At 56.1% G+C, this 16,392-nt stretch overlaps 2 protein-coding genes across 4 annotated transcripts; one reads left to right on the top strand and one right to left on the bottom strand.

Moving 5' to 3' along the window:
• Positions 1–3,822: 3,822 nt before the first annotated feature.
• On the bottom strand, positions 3,823–6,889 carry PIH1D1 (PIH1 domain containing 1). 3 transcript variants are annotated; one of them, XM_072607315.1, is made up of 10 exons: positions 6,810–6,889; positions 6,128–6,298; positions 5,978–6,044; positions 5,532–5,711; positions 5,154–5,215; positions 4,948–5,029; positions 4,748–4,853; positions 4,321–4,396; positions 4,009–4,152; positions 3,823–3,922 (listed from the first exon to the last, which is right to left on the bottom strand). In XM_072607315.1, exons 2-10 carry the CDS (start codon positions 6,239–6,241, stop codon positions 3,881–3,883), a joined length of 873 nt encoding a protein of 290 aa, XP_072463416.1. In that variant the 5' UTR covers positions 6,242–6,298; positions 6,810–6,889; the 3' UTR covers positions 3,823–3,880. The 3 variants fall into 3 exon arrangements, with proteins under 3 accessions (XP_072463416.1, XP_072463415.1, XP_072463417.1); XM_072607314.1 differs by having other exon boundaries at positions 6,679–6,841; XM_072607316.1 differs by having other exon boundaries at positions 6,547–6,838.
• Positions 6,890–6,927: 38 nt separating this feature from the next.
• ALDH16A1 (aldehyde dehydrogenase 16 family member A1) lies at positions 6,928–15,222 on the top strand. The gene is made up of 17 exons (XM_072607312.1): positions 6,928–7,141; positions 8,871–8,973; positions 9,134–9,260; positions 9,539–9,717; positions 9,808–9,885; positions 11,403–11,584; positions 11,697–11,849; positions 12,006–12,191; positions 12,288–12,383; positions 12,803–12,939; positions 13,366–13,471; positions 13,569–13,702; positions 13,810–13,977; positions 14,062–14,266; positions 14,359–14,544; positions 14,633–14,755; positions 14,937–15,222. The coding sequence occupies exons 1-17, from the start codon at positions 7,034–7,036 to the stop codon at positions 15,099–15,101; spliced, it is 2,436 nt and encodes an 811-aa protein (XP_072463413.1). The 5' UTR covers positions 6,928–7,033; the 3' UTR covers positions 15,102–15,222.
• Positions 15,223–16,392: the final 1,170 nt, after the last annotated feature.

Below are 16,392 nucleotides of genomic sequence, written 5' to 3'. Positions count from 1 at the left end.
CCTCTGGTGGTTCTGGTCTGTTCTTCCTGGCTCAGCCTTCCCAAACCCTCTGGAGCTGGAACAAAAGAATTTACACCTTCCTTGAGGCCCTGGAGCAGGAGAGCCAGTGAGCAATATCCATGTTGACTAGGGCCATTTGGGAATCTGTAGTTCTATCTCCTTCCATAACTCGCCCCACCCCCCTACCCTACTGTCAGCATTTCATCCATGGACTCCTAGTCCTGGAGCCCTCTTTTTACAGGAGAGGAAAGTGAGGCCCAAGGAGTGAGGTGACTGCTCAAGGTCAAAAAGTTGGCAGTGCCAGGGTTAGTACTGAAGTCTCCTGACTTCAAGCCAACAAGGATTGGGAGTTGGTGGGTAAGAGGTGTCAGGCCCAGAGGAAGGCAAGAAAATGAAAAAGACTAAGAGAGTGAGAAACTGAGGCTTGCATCTGAGGGGTGACAACCTAGGGGAGCTCAGTGGCTTCACTCATTGGTTATTCCTGGGGTCACTTACCTTCTATTCAGGTTCCCCTGCCCCTTCCAAATTGAGGGGGTGGAGTGGGAAGAAATATTGTCAGAGACAGAGACCCAGAAAGATCCCTGAGTCCAAGAGATACAGAGAGCTCATCAGAGTGAGGAAGACCTAAAGATGGAATCCTCTCAAGAGACATTGGCAGAGATATTGACAGAAACTGCAAGAAATGAGGGAGATTGTCAAAAGGCCCCTTATGGACAGCCTTGCTCAGCAAGCTCCGCAGACTTTCTCCAATCTCCAGAATCAACTATCAACTCTTATTTGACACTGAAACCGGTTCCAACTGAGCTTTCCAGATTTGTTACCCATCCTTCCCCTTCACACTGTGGCCCAGCCAAACTGACCCTTTGCTGCTTTTACATGTGCCAATCCATGTCCCACCACTGTGACTTTGCATTGGCCATGCCCTATGCTTGGGGTGCTCTCCTTCCTCCCCTCCTACAAAATTCCAAATGAGGTCACAGAGAGTTGTACAGGACACAGTAATAACAATAATAGTGCTGTCTCATAGTTATTGTCACTACCCATTTATGGATGAGGAACCTAGGACTGAGAAGAGATAAGGGATTGGGGCTCAACAGTTAGAGTCCTAAGGCAGGATTTTAAGTCAGGTCTCCCTTGACTCCATATCCAGTCCTCTACATACGATGCCGTTGAGCTGTATCTCTTATGGGGAAAGAAGGGAGGATCAAGGAAAGAACAGCTTGCTTGGAATGGACGGAAGATAATAACTGTAAATGGACAACAGAGCTACTCACTTCCTCTTTTGTTTCTGTTGCGTCTGCCAAAAAGAATGATCTTTGCCCTGGAAATCACAAAATCAGAATGACTCATAGGCACTTGCTCCCCAAGATAAGGAAGGAGATAGTAAGAGAAGCCTCCCCTGCTTTGGGGTACTTCAAGTCTCTGGGCCCATCTTTGGGTCCTAAGGAACTGAAAGGAGTAATGGTTGAGTCACTGCCAGGGGCAGTGGAAAGATTTTGGAAAATGGTAGGTTTTTCTAAAGTCTGCCTGTTCATCTTTTCTTATAGCACAATAGTATTCATTATATTCATACACCTCAACTTTTTCAGTCATTCCCCAATGGATGGGCATCCCCTCAATTTCCACTTCTTGGCCAGGACACCACAAAAAAAAGCTGCAGTAAATATTTTTACACATGTGGGGCCTTTTCTCATTTTTATGATATCTTTGGGATACAGTCCTAGAAGCGATCATGCTTGGTCAAAAGGTATGCACATTTTTATGCATGCCTTTGGGCATAGTTCCAAACTGCTCTCCAGAATGGCTGGATCAGCTCAAACTCCACCAGCAATGAATTAGTGTTCCAGCTCTCCTCTATCTTCTTCAACGTATATCATTTTCCTTTTCATGTTAGCCAGTCTGATAGGTGTGATGTGCTGAGTTGTATTTTCAATTGATACTTTGTCAATTCTCTTATATTTACAATTTATTCAATTAAGAAAATTCTTTTCACATGCTATGGTTAAACTCATATGAAGATCCCAAATCTGGGGGACAGAGACATCCTTAGTTGGGATTGTTCTAAAATGTATTTAAGGCTTCTCCTTTTTATCAGGCTTAAAATCTGGCTCCGTGTATATATGTATCTGCTAGCTTTAAGGAAATAAATGATATCACCTAGCCTTTTTGGCTCATTTAACCAAACTTCCTGGTTGACGTTAGTAAGGAGAAGATTAGGGGCCAAGTTAAGGCTTTCTCCATGGAGTCAGCAGAATGGGGAACTGAGCCATGACTGGCCTTCATGGCACACAGGAAAGAGAGAGGGCTACACGGTTGGGCAGTGTGGGGCCTGCACAGGCTGGAGGCCAGGGTAACCATCAGCTTGGGGTCCAGTCAGAGGTGGACTAGTGGACCAGGGTGGACATTATTTTGTCCCATGGCTGGGTATGAGTAGCCAGACCTTTGAGCAACTGTCCAACCCCTCCATGAGCTATGGCAAGCAGGAAATAGATTTGAAGGCTTGAGTAGCCATCCCTCCTGTCCTGCTGAGAGACTTTCTTATGTCTTAGGGACAGTCAGAGGGCCCAGAACCTCAAGGGCTGCTCTGCGCAGCCCAGGGTGAGGACCATGAGCCACGTGCCTCCTCCACCTCCACAGTTAGGGTACCCAGCAGGGCAGGGGCGGAGAAGCAAACTCAAGGATTTTCAGAACTAGCTCACTTTTGGTGCTCCCCGAGTCCAACAGAGTTAGAGAAAGAGAGAGGTACAGGGCTTCTTCTTAGGGGGTTCTGGGGACCCTACACACCCAGATCCTCAGAACTAGCTGCTCTCTTCCAGTCTCCTGGTCCCTCCAGGATCCAGTGCCTTCTCCACAGCCCCGTCTGACAGCCTTCTCTCACACATCTTCCTTTTGTATCAATCACCTCCTGCACATGCTTCAATAACCTGGCCCCCATCACTTCCATTCAAATCATACTCCCTAGGTGCCCCTACAGCTCTATCCTGCCCCTTCTCTTCTCCCTATATGCTATTTTTTTGTGGTGACCTCCTGAATTCTCAGGGATCTAATTACCATCTCATGCATTTCCATGGCCAGCCTCAGTCTCCCTCAAGCTCCAGTCCCACACCCTCACCATTCTCACCAAACCCACCTCTTCTGCCTTCTCCATTCTTCCTGTTGCCCAGGTCCAGGCAACCTGGGATCACTCACAACCCCTTCCTCTCTCTCACTACCGATCTCATTGGCACCACCTCTGATCTCTGCCTCGGCCCTCCACTCACCTAGTCCCGACCCACATTCAGCCCGTCATCTTCTGACTTCTGGAGTACTAGACTGTCTCCTTGTTGGCCCCCTCACTCCAGTTTCTGCTTTCAGCTGCCCAAGTGGAGGAAGGTGTGATCATGGCATGCCCTCAGAGCCTCCCTTCCCCTTTGGGATGAAGCAAGCTCCCTGGGCTGGCATTCAGCTCTTGCCTCCTTCCCAGGAACCAAGCTGGCCTGGAGGCCTGTCCCCCAATCCTCTTTCCCTCCCTCTCCAGCTGCTGGATCCTCCCCACCACATACACTGCCTCCTCTTAGGATCTTCCAGTCTCAGCTCAGATACCACTTTCCTCTCCTGATCAATGCTCTCTCTCCTTAAACACCAGCCATTCACTGAACCCTATCCCAGTGGTCTCCATCAGTAGAATAAAAGCTCCTGGAGGGCAGGGCCATCTTTCCCAGGCTCACCCAGTATCTGGTCCCTGAACTCTGCCCCCATGCTACTGGGGGCCCTGGAGTGTCCTCCCAGTTACCCCCATGGGCCCTGATATTCAAGCCCCAGGCCCATCTCAGACTACAGTTATTTCAGACAAAAATCTTTTTATTTCATAATAAGTCAGGGGAGTCCAGGTCCTGCTGTCTCAGGAACAGGCTGTCTGCAGAGGCATGGAGATCATCAGGGTCTGGAGGAGAGACAGCAGACTGAAGACCCAGGCCTCCAGGTCTGCCCACCCATTCCACCTGTAGCCCAGGCATCTCCTGCCCCCACCTTGCTCTTCTGGTTGAAGGCAGCTCGGCACTGTTCCTGGTTAATATCGTGGGGGACAAAGATGTCCATGTGGTAGGGGATTCCTGGAACCTCTAGGACCAGTCGGTCCCCCCCAAGCTGAAGTGAGAGCTCCCTGGCAGAGGCCTAGAACAGACAGAGAGGCAGAATGAGACAAGCTCAGGGCCTGAACCCTGGTTAACTCTTTCTCAGTACCAGACCCTCAGACTGATGGGAAAATTCCAGGCTTCACCTTTCCCCACCCCAACTGGGTGCTCTCTTGTACTGGAGGTCCCATGTGCTCTTGGCACTTACCACTTTAGGCAAGACCACCTCAGCCAGAAGCAGGTCTGGAGCCTCTAGCCAGAGCCTTAGAGGGGGATCCTCAGTCCTAGAGCATGGGAGAGAGACAGGAACAATCAAAGAAGAAGCATTTATTAAGTGCCTACTGTGTTCAAGTACTAGGGCTACAGCGTGAAAAAGAAACTGGCCGTGTCTACAAAGGACTGATGCTTTGGTTTGTTTTTTTCAGACAAAGACTCACCTTCCCTCCCTCCCACTTCTTCTCACCTGCATAGCGAAGAAGCGTGACAAAAACGTGGATTATGAAGCGAAATGCTTCCATGAATTAGCCACGCACATAGCTTGCCTTCTTTCAGAGATGGCACCACAGAGAACAGACCAAAGAAGTCAGCAGGCACCCAGTAGCAGTGCAGGATATGTTGCCCCCAGCCCCTCTCACCCATCTCCAAGCTCCAGGATAGTTGGAGGCCGTTGCTGGCTTTGGGTGCGGATGCTCTGCTGGGATATGGAGCCTAGGAAGGGCCGGTATTTCAGCAGGCGCCACTCTGTGGGCAGCAAGGAACGGGTATCAACAGGCCATGCCTGGCCTCCCAGAGCCCTTCCAAGCACCAGACCTGAGGACTCTAAGTAAGGCCTCACCTCGGCTCAGCTGGGTCCCATATTTGTCCTCTAAACCTTCCATGGCCACCGTGACAAAAAATTCCAAGAAGAAGTCATTACTCTGGTGAGAAATGGGGAGATGACCCTCACAGCCTGAACCCCCCCAAATCCCATGGTCAGGCTCCTGCCCTGGCTCATCCCTGCTCCGTAGGCCCCAGGCTCCTCACAGCCTCTCGATTCCATACCCGCAGCTTCTTATAGAAGTCACTGTTGATGGCGACATCGTAGGCAGTGCAGCCATTTCCTCCTGACAAGAGAGGAGCAAAAGAGATGCTGAGGACGAGGACCTCCCAACCTCCCTCCTACCAGTCCTTGCCCAGGAACAGAGAAACCCAGGGGCAGGCTGGGTGAGGCGGAGACGTAGTGGCAATAAAAAAACAGACGGAGATAAGAGGATGAAGACAGAGAGAGAGATGAAAGGAGGGAACCACCCCAACTAGAGACAGACAGATGAGAAACAGAGATATCCCCAGCAACCTGGACACTGCCCTGGGAGGTTCTGGGGATGGGGGGGGCCGGGAAGGAAGCAATGCCTGGGGTGGAGGGCTGGTGTCCAGGCCCACCTCGGTCCAGCTCGGCATGGGGCTCTCCCAGGCTCATGGGGATGCGGAAGGCAGCCTGATCCCCCTCGAGCACACACAGCAGCTCCTGCTCACTGAGATCAGCTGGGGCTGGGATGGCATCCGACTGACAGACATTGATGAAAACCTTTCCCTCTGGGGAGTGAGTCTTGACGCAGAAACCTGGAGGAGGCAAGGCCATGGGGCAACCAAGGCAGGTTCCCAGAGAAAGAGGCAAGGGGACAAAGACCACCCTCCCTATCAGTTCAGATGGAGACACAGGCAGGGATGGAGGGTCAGGGAGTCACAGGCTCCCCCCTCACCCCACTCTGCTGCTGACCCTAGCCCCATGTGTTTGCTCCACCTCTCCACTTCCCCCCTCGGCCTCCGTGTTTGGTTTCCTCTCTCTTCTCTCCCTCCCTGTCTGTCCCCCACGTCCTCCCCCTTACCAGGTTTGGGCTGGATCTGCCTGGAGTCAGGCATGGGAGACTGGGCATCCAGGATCTTCTGCATGGCCTGTGGGGACACAGACCCCAGAATCATCGGGCGGAACCTCCACCTCCCCAGATCCAGTGGAGCCCCTTCGGGCACCTGCCTACCTGCAGCAGCATCTGCTCACACAGGCCCCTGTTCTCCTCCTCTGCCTCAGCTCTGGCCTCCTCCCTCAGCTCCGCAGCCAGCAAGGAGCTGTCCCGACCTGGGGCTGAAGCCATGGCCTCTGGGAGGGGGCTGCCCTGTGGTTCGCTTGGAGATCCTGGGGCTGGACCACCCTGGGGGCACGTCACGAAGGGTCAGGGCAGTGGGGAGTGGGGAGAAGGGGCCCCCCTTCTCTGCACTGCCCCTCCCCCACCAAGGCCGGGGCGCCGGGAGTCCAGGCTGTCCCCGGACAGGGCATGACCCCGGGTGACCCAAGGGACCCTCCCAGACAGGCCTAAAGGGGGCTCAGGGATTCCCAGTCGGGGTGTTCCTGGGGGCCAGGGAGAGTCTGGGAGTGGGGAGGGGGAGCTGCAGGGCCCACCCCTAAAGGACGCTCAGAGATCCTCAGCCTTGGGGGGCTGCGGGAACTAGGGGAGACATCCCCCTGGCCTTGACCCCTGGGGGTCCCGAGTCTAAAGAACGGCTAGAGATCGCAACTCTCTCCGGGACAGACCCGCTAGCCGGAATCCCAGAGGTGAGGAGGCGGGGTTCACGAACAAATCGCTCAGACCCCAGCCCTGGGACGGAAGACCCTCCCAGACGCCCCCAGCCCCACTTCCGGGGGCTAGCAGGTGTTGCAGTCACCTAGGAAGCCGCACTTCGGGCCTCGTGCCACACTTCCGGTGCACGGCCCCGCCTCATCGGCGATCGGTGCCACACTTCCGGTATGTCTCGCGAGCCAATGGGAGGCTGCAGCGGGAAAGGGAGGCGGGGTGTGCGATCCCGGGAGGAGGCGCTCGGTGGATTCCCAGTAGAGTCCCTGGGGAGCATCCTGGCGGCGGGCGGAGGGCACTGCTCGGGGGCTCGGCATGGCGGCGGCGGCGGCGGCGGCGGCGGCGAGCGGGGCTCCCAGCGCCCGGGACATCTTCTCCTCCCTGGACTACGGGCCTGCACCCGAGAGCCCCTCGCTGGCGCTGGTGAGCCTGTCCCGAACCCTCGGCCAGGCTCCCCCTAACGCCCTCCAGCCCCCGCGGCTCACCCCTGCCCTGCCCTGCACCCCCGCACCCAGGGCACCCCCCACCCAAGCCCCGCGCTGCTTGTCCCCCTGCACCCAGGGCACCCCCGCACCCAAGCCCCGCTCTGCTTGTTCCCCTGCACCCAGGGCACCCCTGCACCCTACCTCGCCCTGCTTGTCCCCCCTGCACCCCTACCTCGTCCTGCTTGTCCCCCCGCACTCCTGCCCAGCCCTGCTTGTCCCCCCGCACTCCTGCCCAGCCCTGCTTGTCCCCCCGCACTCCTGCCCAGCCCTGCTTGTCCCCCCTGCACCCCTACCTCGTCCTGCTTGTCCCCCCGCACTCCTGCCCAGCCCTGCTTGTCCCCCCGCACTCCTGCCCAGCCCTGCTTGTCCCCCCGCACTCCTGCCCAGCCCTGCTTGTCCCCCCGCACTCCTGCCCAGCCCTGCTTGTCCCCCCGCACCCCTACCTCGCCCTGCTTGTCCCCCCGCACTCCTGCCCAGCCCTGCTTGTCCCCCCGCACTCCTGCCCAGCCCTGCTTGTCCCCCCCGCACCCCTACCTCGCCCTGCTTGTCCCCCCGCACTCCTGCCCAGCCCTGCTTGTCCCCCCGCACTCCTGCCCAGCCCTGCTTGTCCCCCCGCACTCCTGCCCAGCCCTGCTTGTTCCCCCGCACCCCTACCAAGCCCTGCTTGTCCTGGGTACCCAGTGTACCCCCTACACCCAAGCCCAACCTCATTTGTTTCCCTGCCCCTCACACAGTGTAACCAATTACACTGCAGTCACCCCAGGCCCCAATTTTTTTCCCTCTACCTGTGTGCCGTAGATAGGGTTACCACCTACAATTCAAGGCACTCAAGGGATTGAGAGTGGTAGTTTAAGAAGCCTGCCCTAGACCCCTGTGCAACGAGACCCTGAGCCCTGCTTGCACTGTGTGCCCCTCATCCCAAGCCTCACTTATACCAGTGTACCCCATCCCCTGTGCCCTAATCCCAAGCTCCACTTACAGCCATGTTCCCCAGATTGCAACCTTGTTTGCCTTTCTTGCCCTATGGATCCTGAGCCGAGCTTGCCACCCCTGCACTCTGTCCTCTGGACCCTGGGTACATCCTAGCACCCAGACCTGTAGACCCCGCCCTGTGTATCCTCCCCAGGATTCTAGGGCTGCCCTATGGGCACTTCACCTGTTCCTCATGGTTCCTCTCCTCCTTTCCTCTATCCTGCGCACCCCAGTCTCCTGGCCCATCCCTGTGCCCCTACTGGTAGATGCCAGTCCCTGTCCCCTGTCCCATCTCCTGTTCCTCAGACTCCTGCCCTGGTCACCCCATCCAAATTGTACATTAATTATGCCTGGGTGTCAGGGCTCGTGGGGCCTTCCAGGTACTGTCTTGGCCTGTTGGGAATGGGCAGGCACCTGCATGCCTCCTAGTTTGGAAACTCTTCCTACCCTGGTCTCAGTATTTAGCCATCACAGCCTGGAGGCCACTAGACTTTGACCCTAGCCAAGTGCCTGGCTCCTTCTGGAATTTTTAGAACCTTCTTCATCCCCACCCCCAGGGCTGTAGGTTCTACCCTTTAATTTCCTTCAAGATGCTAAATGCCTGAGTCCCTTGAAGGCCAGAGGCACTGGCCACCTGAGACCCTGGGAGGGCAGGGAGAGAAGCCTGGATCCTGACACTACCCCATTTTACTCAGGCCTGGCTGGACACCCAGGGCTCAAACCTGGGCCACTTTGTGAATGGAAAGTGGTTGAAACCTGAGAGCCAAGGCACCATCAGCTGCAGGGACCCTTCCTCAGGTACCTGGGCCCTTGGGCCCCAGTGATCCCCCTCTCTCCAGGAGTCCTGGCCCCCTGCTTGTCACTCTCCCTCCCTGATTTTCAGGGGTGTTGGATGCCCTCATCTGGGGGAAAGGGATGGGCCAATATTGTCCTATGATTCTAAGAGCTCTGTGGCTAGGTAAGTTCCTAGCCAAATGCCACCAGGCCAAGAAGGAAGATGTGACTTTGGCTGTGGACGTGGCTCTGCGGGCTTTTGAAGGGTGGAGCCAGCTCCCTGGTGCCACTCGTGCTCAGCATCTGATTAGGTAAGGGGGCCCCAAACTTGGCCCCATGGGGGTGGAAGGGGTTGTGGGGCAAACATAGATGTTCCTGCCCTCTTTGGGACCTTCAGAACCCAGAGAAGCTCTCCTCTGAGCCTACTAAGCAAACAAAAGGAACAGTCCCTACCCTAAAGGAGGGTCTACTCCACTGGAACATAGTCTCTTCCATGAGTTTCTAGGGGAGCCAGAAACTTTGGCCTCCTGGGAGGGTGGGTAGAGACATGAGCCAGAGGCTGAGTTCCCCCATCCCCCTCATCCCCCAGGCTGGCAGAGATGATCCAGAAGCATCAAAAGCTCCTGTGGATTCTTGAGGCACTGGCATCAGGCCGCGTGGTGCGTGAGATCCGCGATGGGGACATTCCTCTGGCCCATCAGCTCCTGCAATACCATGCGTACTGGGCCCAGATTCAGGAACAGGCCCTCTCAGGATGGGAGCCCGTGGGTGAGAGCCCCCAGCCCCTGTCTTGGCACTTTCCCCTGGGTCTGCCCCACACCAGCATGTGCAATGCCAACCCTGTTCTTCATTCCCCAGGAGTGGTAGTTGTCATCCTCCCGCCAACATTTTCCTTCATTGAGATGATGTGGAGAATCTGCCCAGCCCTGGCAGTGGGTAAGTCAGGGCCAGAGGGTGAAACATCTGGGGCCTACCCTGGACTCCATTCTAAAGGCTCTGGGTTGGGAAGATGGCTCAGCCCCTCATCTGTCCCAGGGCTGAGGCTTCTAGGAAGGACTAGCCAGGACTGGAACCCCCCTCCCCTTTTCTTTAGTGGACCCTTCTATTTTGCACAAACTGTCCTCTATCTTTCGTCCCCTTCCCAGCCAAACTTTTCGAAAACAATCTACCACCCTCTCATCCTTTGCCCGTCCTCTCATTCTTTTCTAAACCATCACAGTCCAGTTTCCCTGCCCATTGTTGCTCTCTCTTCAACGTTATCCAGTGATCTCCGTGACCAGATGGCAATCTTCAGAGACCTTCTCCTTCTGCCGCTGTGGGGACCCTCTCCTTTCCAGCCTGCTTTCTTCTCCCGACTCCTCCCTCTCCCTCTCTGACTGCTCCTTCTTGGCCTCCCTTGATGGCTCCTCTCAACCACCCTGTTCTGGGCCCTCCTCTCCCTTGGTGACCTCATCAGTGCAACCCAAATCTTTGTCCAGCCCTGGTCTGTCTACCCTACTGAATGTCTCATAGGTACTTCAAACTCAGTTTATTCAAAACAACGAATTCTCTATCCTTCACAGCTGCATGCAGCAGCATCCTCCCAGTGATAATGATGCTAGCACTGTACTAAGCACTTTACCAAATCTACCGTATTTATCCTTACAACCCTGGAAGGGAGGTACTATGATTAACTCCATTTTACAGGGAGGGAAACTGAGGCACACAAAGCTTAAGTGACTTGCCCAGGATCACACCACTTGGAAGGGTCTGAGGCTGGATTTTAACTCTGGTCTTTCTGACTCCACATCGAACATTCTATCCACCAAGTCACCTAGCTCCCTGTCCCTTAGGTGCCCAACCTTGGAATAATCCTGAATTCCTCATTCTCTCTTATATCCCATGTACAAGTTGTTGCCAAGGCCTATGTTTTCACCTGCCTCCCATCTCTCAAAGATGCCCCCTTCTCTCCTCTGACAACCCTCCACCCTGGGACAAGCCCTGGACAGTGACCACAGCTGTGGGGGGCAGTGTGCTTCCCTCTAGTCTCTCCCCGCTCCAGTGCAGCCTCTGTTCAGCCACCAAAGCGCCCAGTCAGCCATCACCCCTTGCTCATTGAACTCCTGTGATTCTCTGCACCCTCCTGAGTCCACTTGGCGTTTGGGACCCTTGCCAGTACAGCCTCTGCCTGCCCACCCAGCTTCGCTCTGACTGGGCCAGGTAGCCGGCTAGCCTTCTCTGCCTGCATCTCTCCCACAACCCTTCTTCCTCTGTGACTTGGTAGCTCCGAAATGGACTTTTTCCTTCCTTCCCTTCATACAGTCCCTCTCCTTGCCCCAGTCTACCTTGGATGCCTTCTGTGTTGTGTCGTCCATGCTCAGGAGCTCATGGAGTATGATCCTGGCTTGTAACAGGGTCTTGTTTGTAGAGGTTTGTTGTATGACTTGCTCACTGATTTCTGGCCTCCATGCCAGGGTGCACCGTGGTGGTCCTTGGAGGCCCAGCCTCTCTGACTGCACTGCTTGTGGCTCAGCTGAGTGAGGAGGCTGGGCTGCCTCCAGGTGTCCTCAATGTGGTCATGGGAGCCACTTCCCTCGAGACCTTGCTTCCCACCCTGCCTGGCATTGCCAAGATCACCTTTTGTGGGACTGTAGAGGTACAGGGTTGGGGACTCAGGGTTTGGGAGGGCCCTGGTGTCCTGGCTGGGGATGGCTTGCCAAGGCCTGGGCAAGGTACCGAGTGATTGGGGTCCTCCTCGTCTCTCCCAGGAAGGCAAGGCCCTGCGTAAGGTGCTAGCCGGTAGTGGCACTGATCTTTCCCTGAGCCTGGGCACAGAGTCTCTGATGGTGATCACAGATACAGCCGACCTGGATTCAGCTGTGGAAGGGGTGGTGGATGCAGTCTGGTCTGACCGCAGCCCGGTGAGTGGCCTCTGGGGGGGACAATTGTGTGTGTCCTGCTGGCTTCCCACATGTAGCTGGTGAGCATGGTAGAGGACGGGAAGGGGTTGGAGCAGGGTGGGCTATGGAAAGAGGTCTTCCCAGACTGCCCAGCTGACTGGGACTTTGGGGCCTCAGGGTGGGCTGCGGCTGCTGGTGCAGGTGTGTGAATGGGAAAGGGTCACGGAGAGACTCAAGGCCCGCATGTGTGGGGTACGTCAAGGCCAGAGCTTGGACTGGGCCGTGGACATGGGATCACCCGGGGCCTCTGCCTGGGAGAAAGCTCAGAACTACATTCAGGAAGCCCAGAAACAGGGGGCACAGGTGAGGAGCCTGGAGTGGGCTGGGATGTGGGGAGATGCCATGGGATGTGCCTCTGGATGAGAGCAAAGGCTCCTGCCTCCTCTCTCCTTCATACAGATACTCCAAGCTGGGAACGTCCCCTCAAACAACCCCTTCTTTCCCCCAACACTGATCCTGGGTCTGGCCCCAGCAAGCCCATGTGCCCAGGCAGAGGTGAGTAAGCCCCCAGGTGGGGGACATCCCAGGCTCAGCCTCCACAGCTGGCACAGTGACCAGAGCCCTGTGGGAGGAACAATCAGGACTGGGGACACCCGGGTCCCTTGGGAGCAGCGGGACGTAGGTCAGGGCTGGGGGCACCAAGGTCCCTTGGGAGCGGGGGGACGTGGTTCAGGGCTGGGGGCACCCAGGTCGCCTGGGAGCAGCAGGACATGGGTCAGGACTGGACACCTGGGTGCGGGTCATGGGTCAGGGCTGGGGGTACCTGGGTCCTTTGGGAGCAGCAGGATGTGGATCAGGGCTGAGGGCACCTGGATCCCTTGGGAGAGGGAGGACGTGGGTCAAGGCTGGGGGCACCCGGGTCCCTTGGGCACCCGAGGGAGCCTTCTGACCTTTGTGCCCACGTGTGGCTGCAGGTACCGTGGCCTGTGGTTTTGCTCTTCCCATTCCGCACAGCAAAGGAGGCGCTGGCTCTGGTCAATGGCACCCCTCGAGGGGGCAGCGCCAGCGTGTGGAGTGAGAGGCTCACATTGGCCCTGGACCTGGCCTATAAGTAAGGAGGCCCCGTCACTGTACCTTTTCCTGCCTCAGTTTCCCTCTGTCAAATGGGAGTCATAATAGCACCTACCTCCCAGGAGGTTGTGAGGACCGTGTGCAAGGAGCAATTGTGAAGCTCTTGGCACAGGGCCTGGCACTTAGGAAGCATACAGAGGAAGTACATGTCCCTGTTCTTCTCATCCTTGCCGCAGGGATGGGGACGGTCTCTTAACCTCCTGCTGACCTCACTCTCACCAGGATCCCCAGGCCCTCAGGCTCACAGCCTCAGTCTCCCTCTGCCTCCAGCTGCTTAGTTAGACCCTACACCATCCAGGGCTCCCCAGATCATCTCACACACACCCCCCACCTTCAAAGTCTGTATCTCCCTCTATCTCTGGGTGTCCCTAATGATCTTGTATCCTGTTCTGTGCTCTCTTGCCAGGCTCCAAGTGGGCACTGTTTGGATCAACGCACATGGACTGAAGGATGCAGGCGCCCCAGTGGGAGGCTACAAGGAGAACGGGTCATCATGGCACGGGGGCCCTGATGTGAGTGACCCTCACACCCTCTGGCTCTCAGTCAGCCTCATCTCTCTCTGGGGGGTTGCCTGCTCCCCTAACTGGTGCTCATCCCTGGCTCCTGCAGGGCCTGTATGAGTACCTCCATCCTGTAGACTTCCCTCCTCGGACTGGAGGGCCCTCAGAGAGCGTGGACTATGACACATTTGGCCTGTGTGCCCCCCCTGTCCTGCCGTCTGGCCCTGACACCTCCTCCCCCAGGTCAGTTCCCTGTTCCCCCAAGCTCTCCTGCTCAGGCCCCGGAGGGAATTCCAGAGTGGGGTCTGAGGACAGAAGGCTCAGGGTCCTCACCAAGCGTCTCCCTTCAGCACCACTGTCCCATATGGAGTCTTTTTGGCTGGCCGCTTCCAGAATCCTGCTAGCCGCAGCTCAAGGCCCATCTTGGGCTCCAGTGGGAACGTTTGTGCACACGTGGCGGAGGGTAGTGCCAAGGACATCCGAGCGGCCGTAGAAGTGGCACACCAGGCGGCAGCCATGTGAGTGGAGTGACGGGAGGCAGGTGGGCTCGCCCCAGCTCCCATGGCTGCCCTCATCCCACCTCTCCTTTCCCTGTCCACCAGCTGGGCCAGCCGGGTACCAGGGACCCGGGCATCAACCCTGTGGGCACTGGCTGACGTGTTGTCCCAGAGAAGCCAGGCCCTAGTGGAACAGCTGACCAAAGTGACGGGCATTGACCTTGTGGGCGCTCAGACTGAAGTGGTGCTGAGCATCAACCGGCTGCGGGCCTGGGGAGCACAGGTCCATGCCCAAGGAGCCGGCCTGCACGTGAGCCTCTTCTCCATTCCTGCCCCCCATCCTTCAGTCCCCCATCCTAGCCCTTCTGGCAATCCCTGATCCTGTGACCCTCCTTCCTACAGAGCACCGGGCACCAAGGGCCTTTTCTGCGCCTTCGAGAGGCCGTAGGAGTTCTGGGCATCGTCTGCCCGGAGGAATGGCCCCTACTTGCCTTTGTGTCTCTCCTCGCCCCAGCCTTGGCTTATGGCAATGCTGTCATCATGGTGCCTAGTGGGGTTTGTCCACTGCCAGCCCTGCAGCTCTGTCAGGTACTGGACCCCAACTCTCCCTGCTGCCCACCCCTGAGCACCTTGGAGTGAACTTAGGCCACCTCCAGTGCCCATTTCTTCCTGCCAGGACATGGCCTGCCTGCTCCCACCTGGACTGGTGAATGTGGTGACAGGGGACCGAGACCACCTCACGCGCTGTCTGGCCCTTCATCAGGATTTACCTGCCCTGTGGTATTTCGGCTCTGCCCAGGTACTCTCCCTTCTGACCTGTGCCCCTAGCATGCCCCCAGCCCCTTTCCCAGATGCCAACCAGGAATCATTGGACCTAGTGGCCTCTGAAGCCTTATTCAGATCAGAGATTTTGAGCCTGAGCCCCAGTACCAGTCCTGGCCTCGGCCCTACCCCCTTGTGACCTCGGCATCTCTTCCCAGGGCTCCCGGTTTGTGGAATGGGCCTCAGCTGGGAACCTAAAGGCGATATGGGTGAACAGAGGTCAGAGCCTATCCTGGGATGAAGAGACAGAGGGGGCCAGACCCAAGCTGTGCCTTCATGCAGCCCGTACTAAGGCTCTCTGGCTGTCTTTGGGAGATGTCTGAACCCTGCTTCAGTCCTGCAACCCATGGTTGCTGAACATGTGGAAGGATTGAGCAGAAAGACTGCTGGAGCCCAGACTTATCCCCTCATTGTGGTCAACCTAAATAAACGATCTGACATACATCCAGTGTGCTTCTGAAGAGAAAGAAGGGGGCTGGGGAGGGGTCAGGGAAGCCCAGGGTTCATAGGGGTCTCCTTCCCTGGGCTTCAGCCTGGGGTGGGGGGACCCCCTCCCCTGCGGGGCAGCCTGGGCTCCCCAAGCCCTTTGGTGTGCCCTCAGGCCTTCTGTTCTGCTCTGGACAACTCTAGCTTCTTGGGGCTCTTCTCAGACCAGTGCAGACAGGGTGTGGCCAGGGCAGCTCCTCATACTTGGGATTGGGCCAGGTGGCTTAGCATGGAGATCACATTTCCTTTGGGCTACTAGTCCCTTCATTCCTCAGTTCCATACCCTGCCAGTCCCTTCTGTCCCTCTGACTCTGTCCCCGCAAGCTCCATCAGTATCCATCAATCTTTCTACATCTCAGTTCAACCATTGTATTAAGTGCTGCATGTCCTGCTAGGCCTGGGGACGCAGACAGGAATGAAGCTGTTCCTGCCTTCAAGCAGCTGCCATTCTGTGTGGAGAAGGAAGGGGGTGACAGCTGCCATGTTTCTATACAAAATACTTTCAGTGGAAAGCACCAGTGGCTAAGGAAGAACTGGAAGAATGTGGCATTTGAGCTGAGCTCCCAAAGGAGCTATGATTTCTAGCAGGCAGAGTAGAGGAGGGAGGACACTCCTAGCATGGGGAGGGAGGTGTGCTGGGGTGAAAACCCATACAAAGACATGGCGATGGGAGATGGAATGATAGAGAAGAAAAGATGGAGATTGGGGCTTAAACACAGTACATGAAGGGGATGAGGGTTGGAAGGACAAGCTGGACCCAGATTGTGAATGAGGCTGGGTTTTTCTCAACGTTTTTGATGATTTAAAAAAAATTACCATAATTTCCTCCATTATCCCTCACCTTGAAGAGCCATCTCATATGACAAGTATTAAAAACAAGAGAAAATCATTACTGATCAACACAGTGAAAAAGTCTTTGAATATATACAATGTAACACCTATGGACCTACAGTCGTCTCCTGTCTCTTCTTTCCTGCCTGGTTTGTCCTTTGTAATTTTGTTGCGTTTTTCTTGTAGTCATTCTTTCCATCTCTATCATTAAAGTTACTGTGTCTGTATTCTCAGCTCTGCTGACTTAATTCTCCATCAGTTCATGGAGATCCTTTCAAGCCTCTTTTATTACAGTGC

Source organism: Notamacropus eugenii, chromosome 5 (genome assembly GCF_028372415.1).
Source record: "Notamacropus eugenii isolate mMacEug1 chromosome 5, mMacEug1.pri_v2, whole genome shotgun sequence".
Taxonomy (NCBI): Eukaryota; Metazoa; Chordata; class Mammalia; order Diprotodontia; family Macropodidae; genus Notamacropus; species Notamacropus eugenii.
The sequence above is the reverse complement of the archived record's forward strand: the minus strand, read 5'-3'. Positions and strand labels throughout refer to the sequence as shown.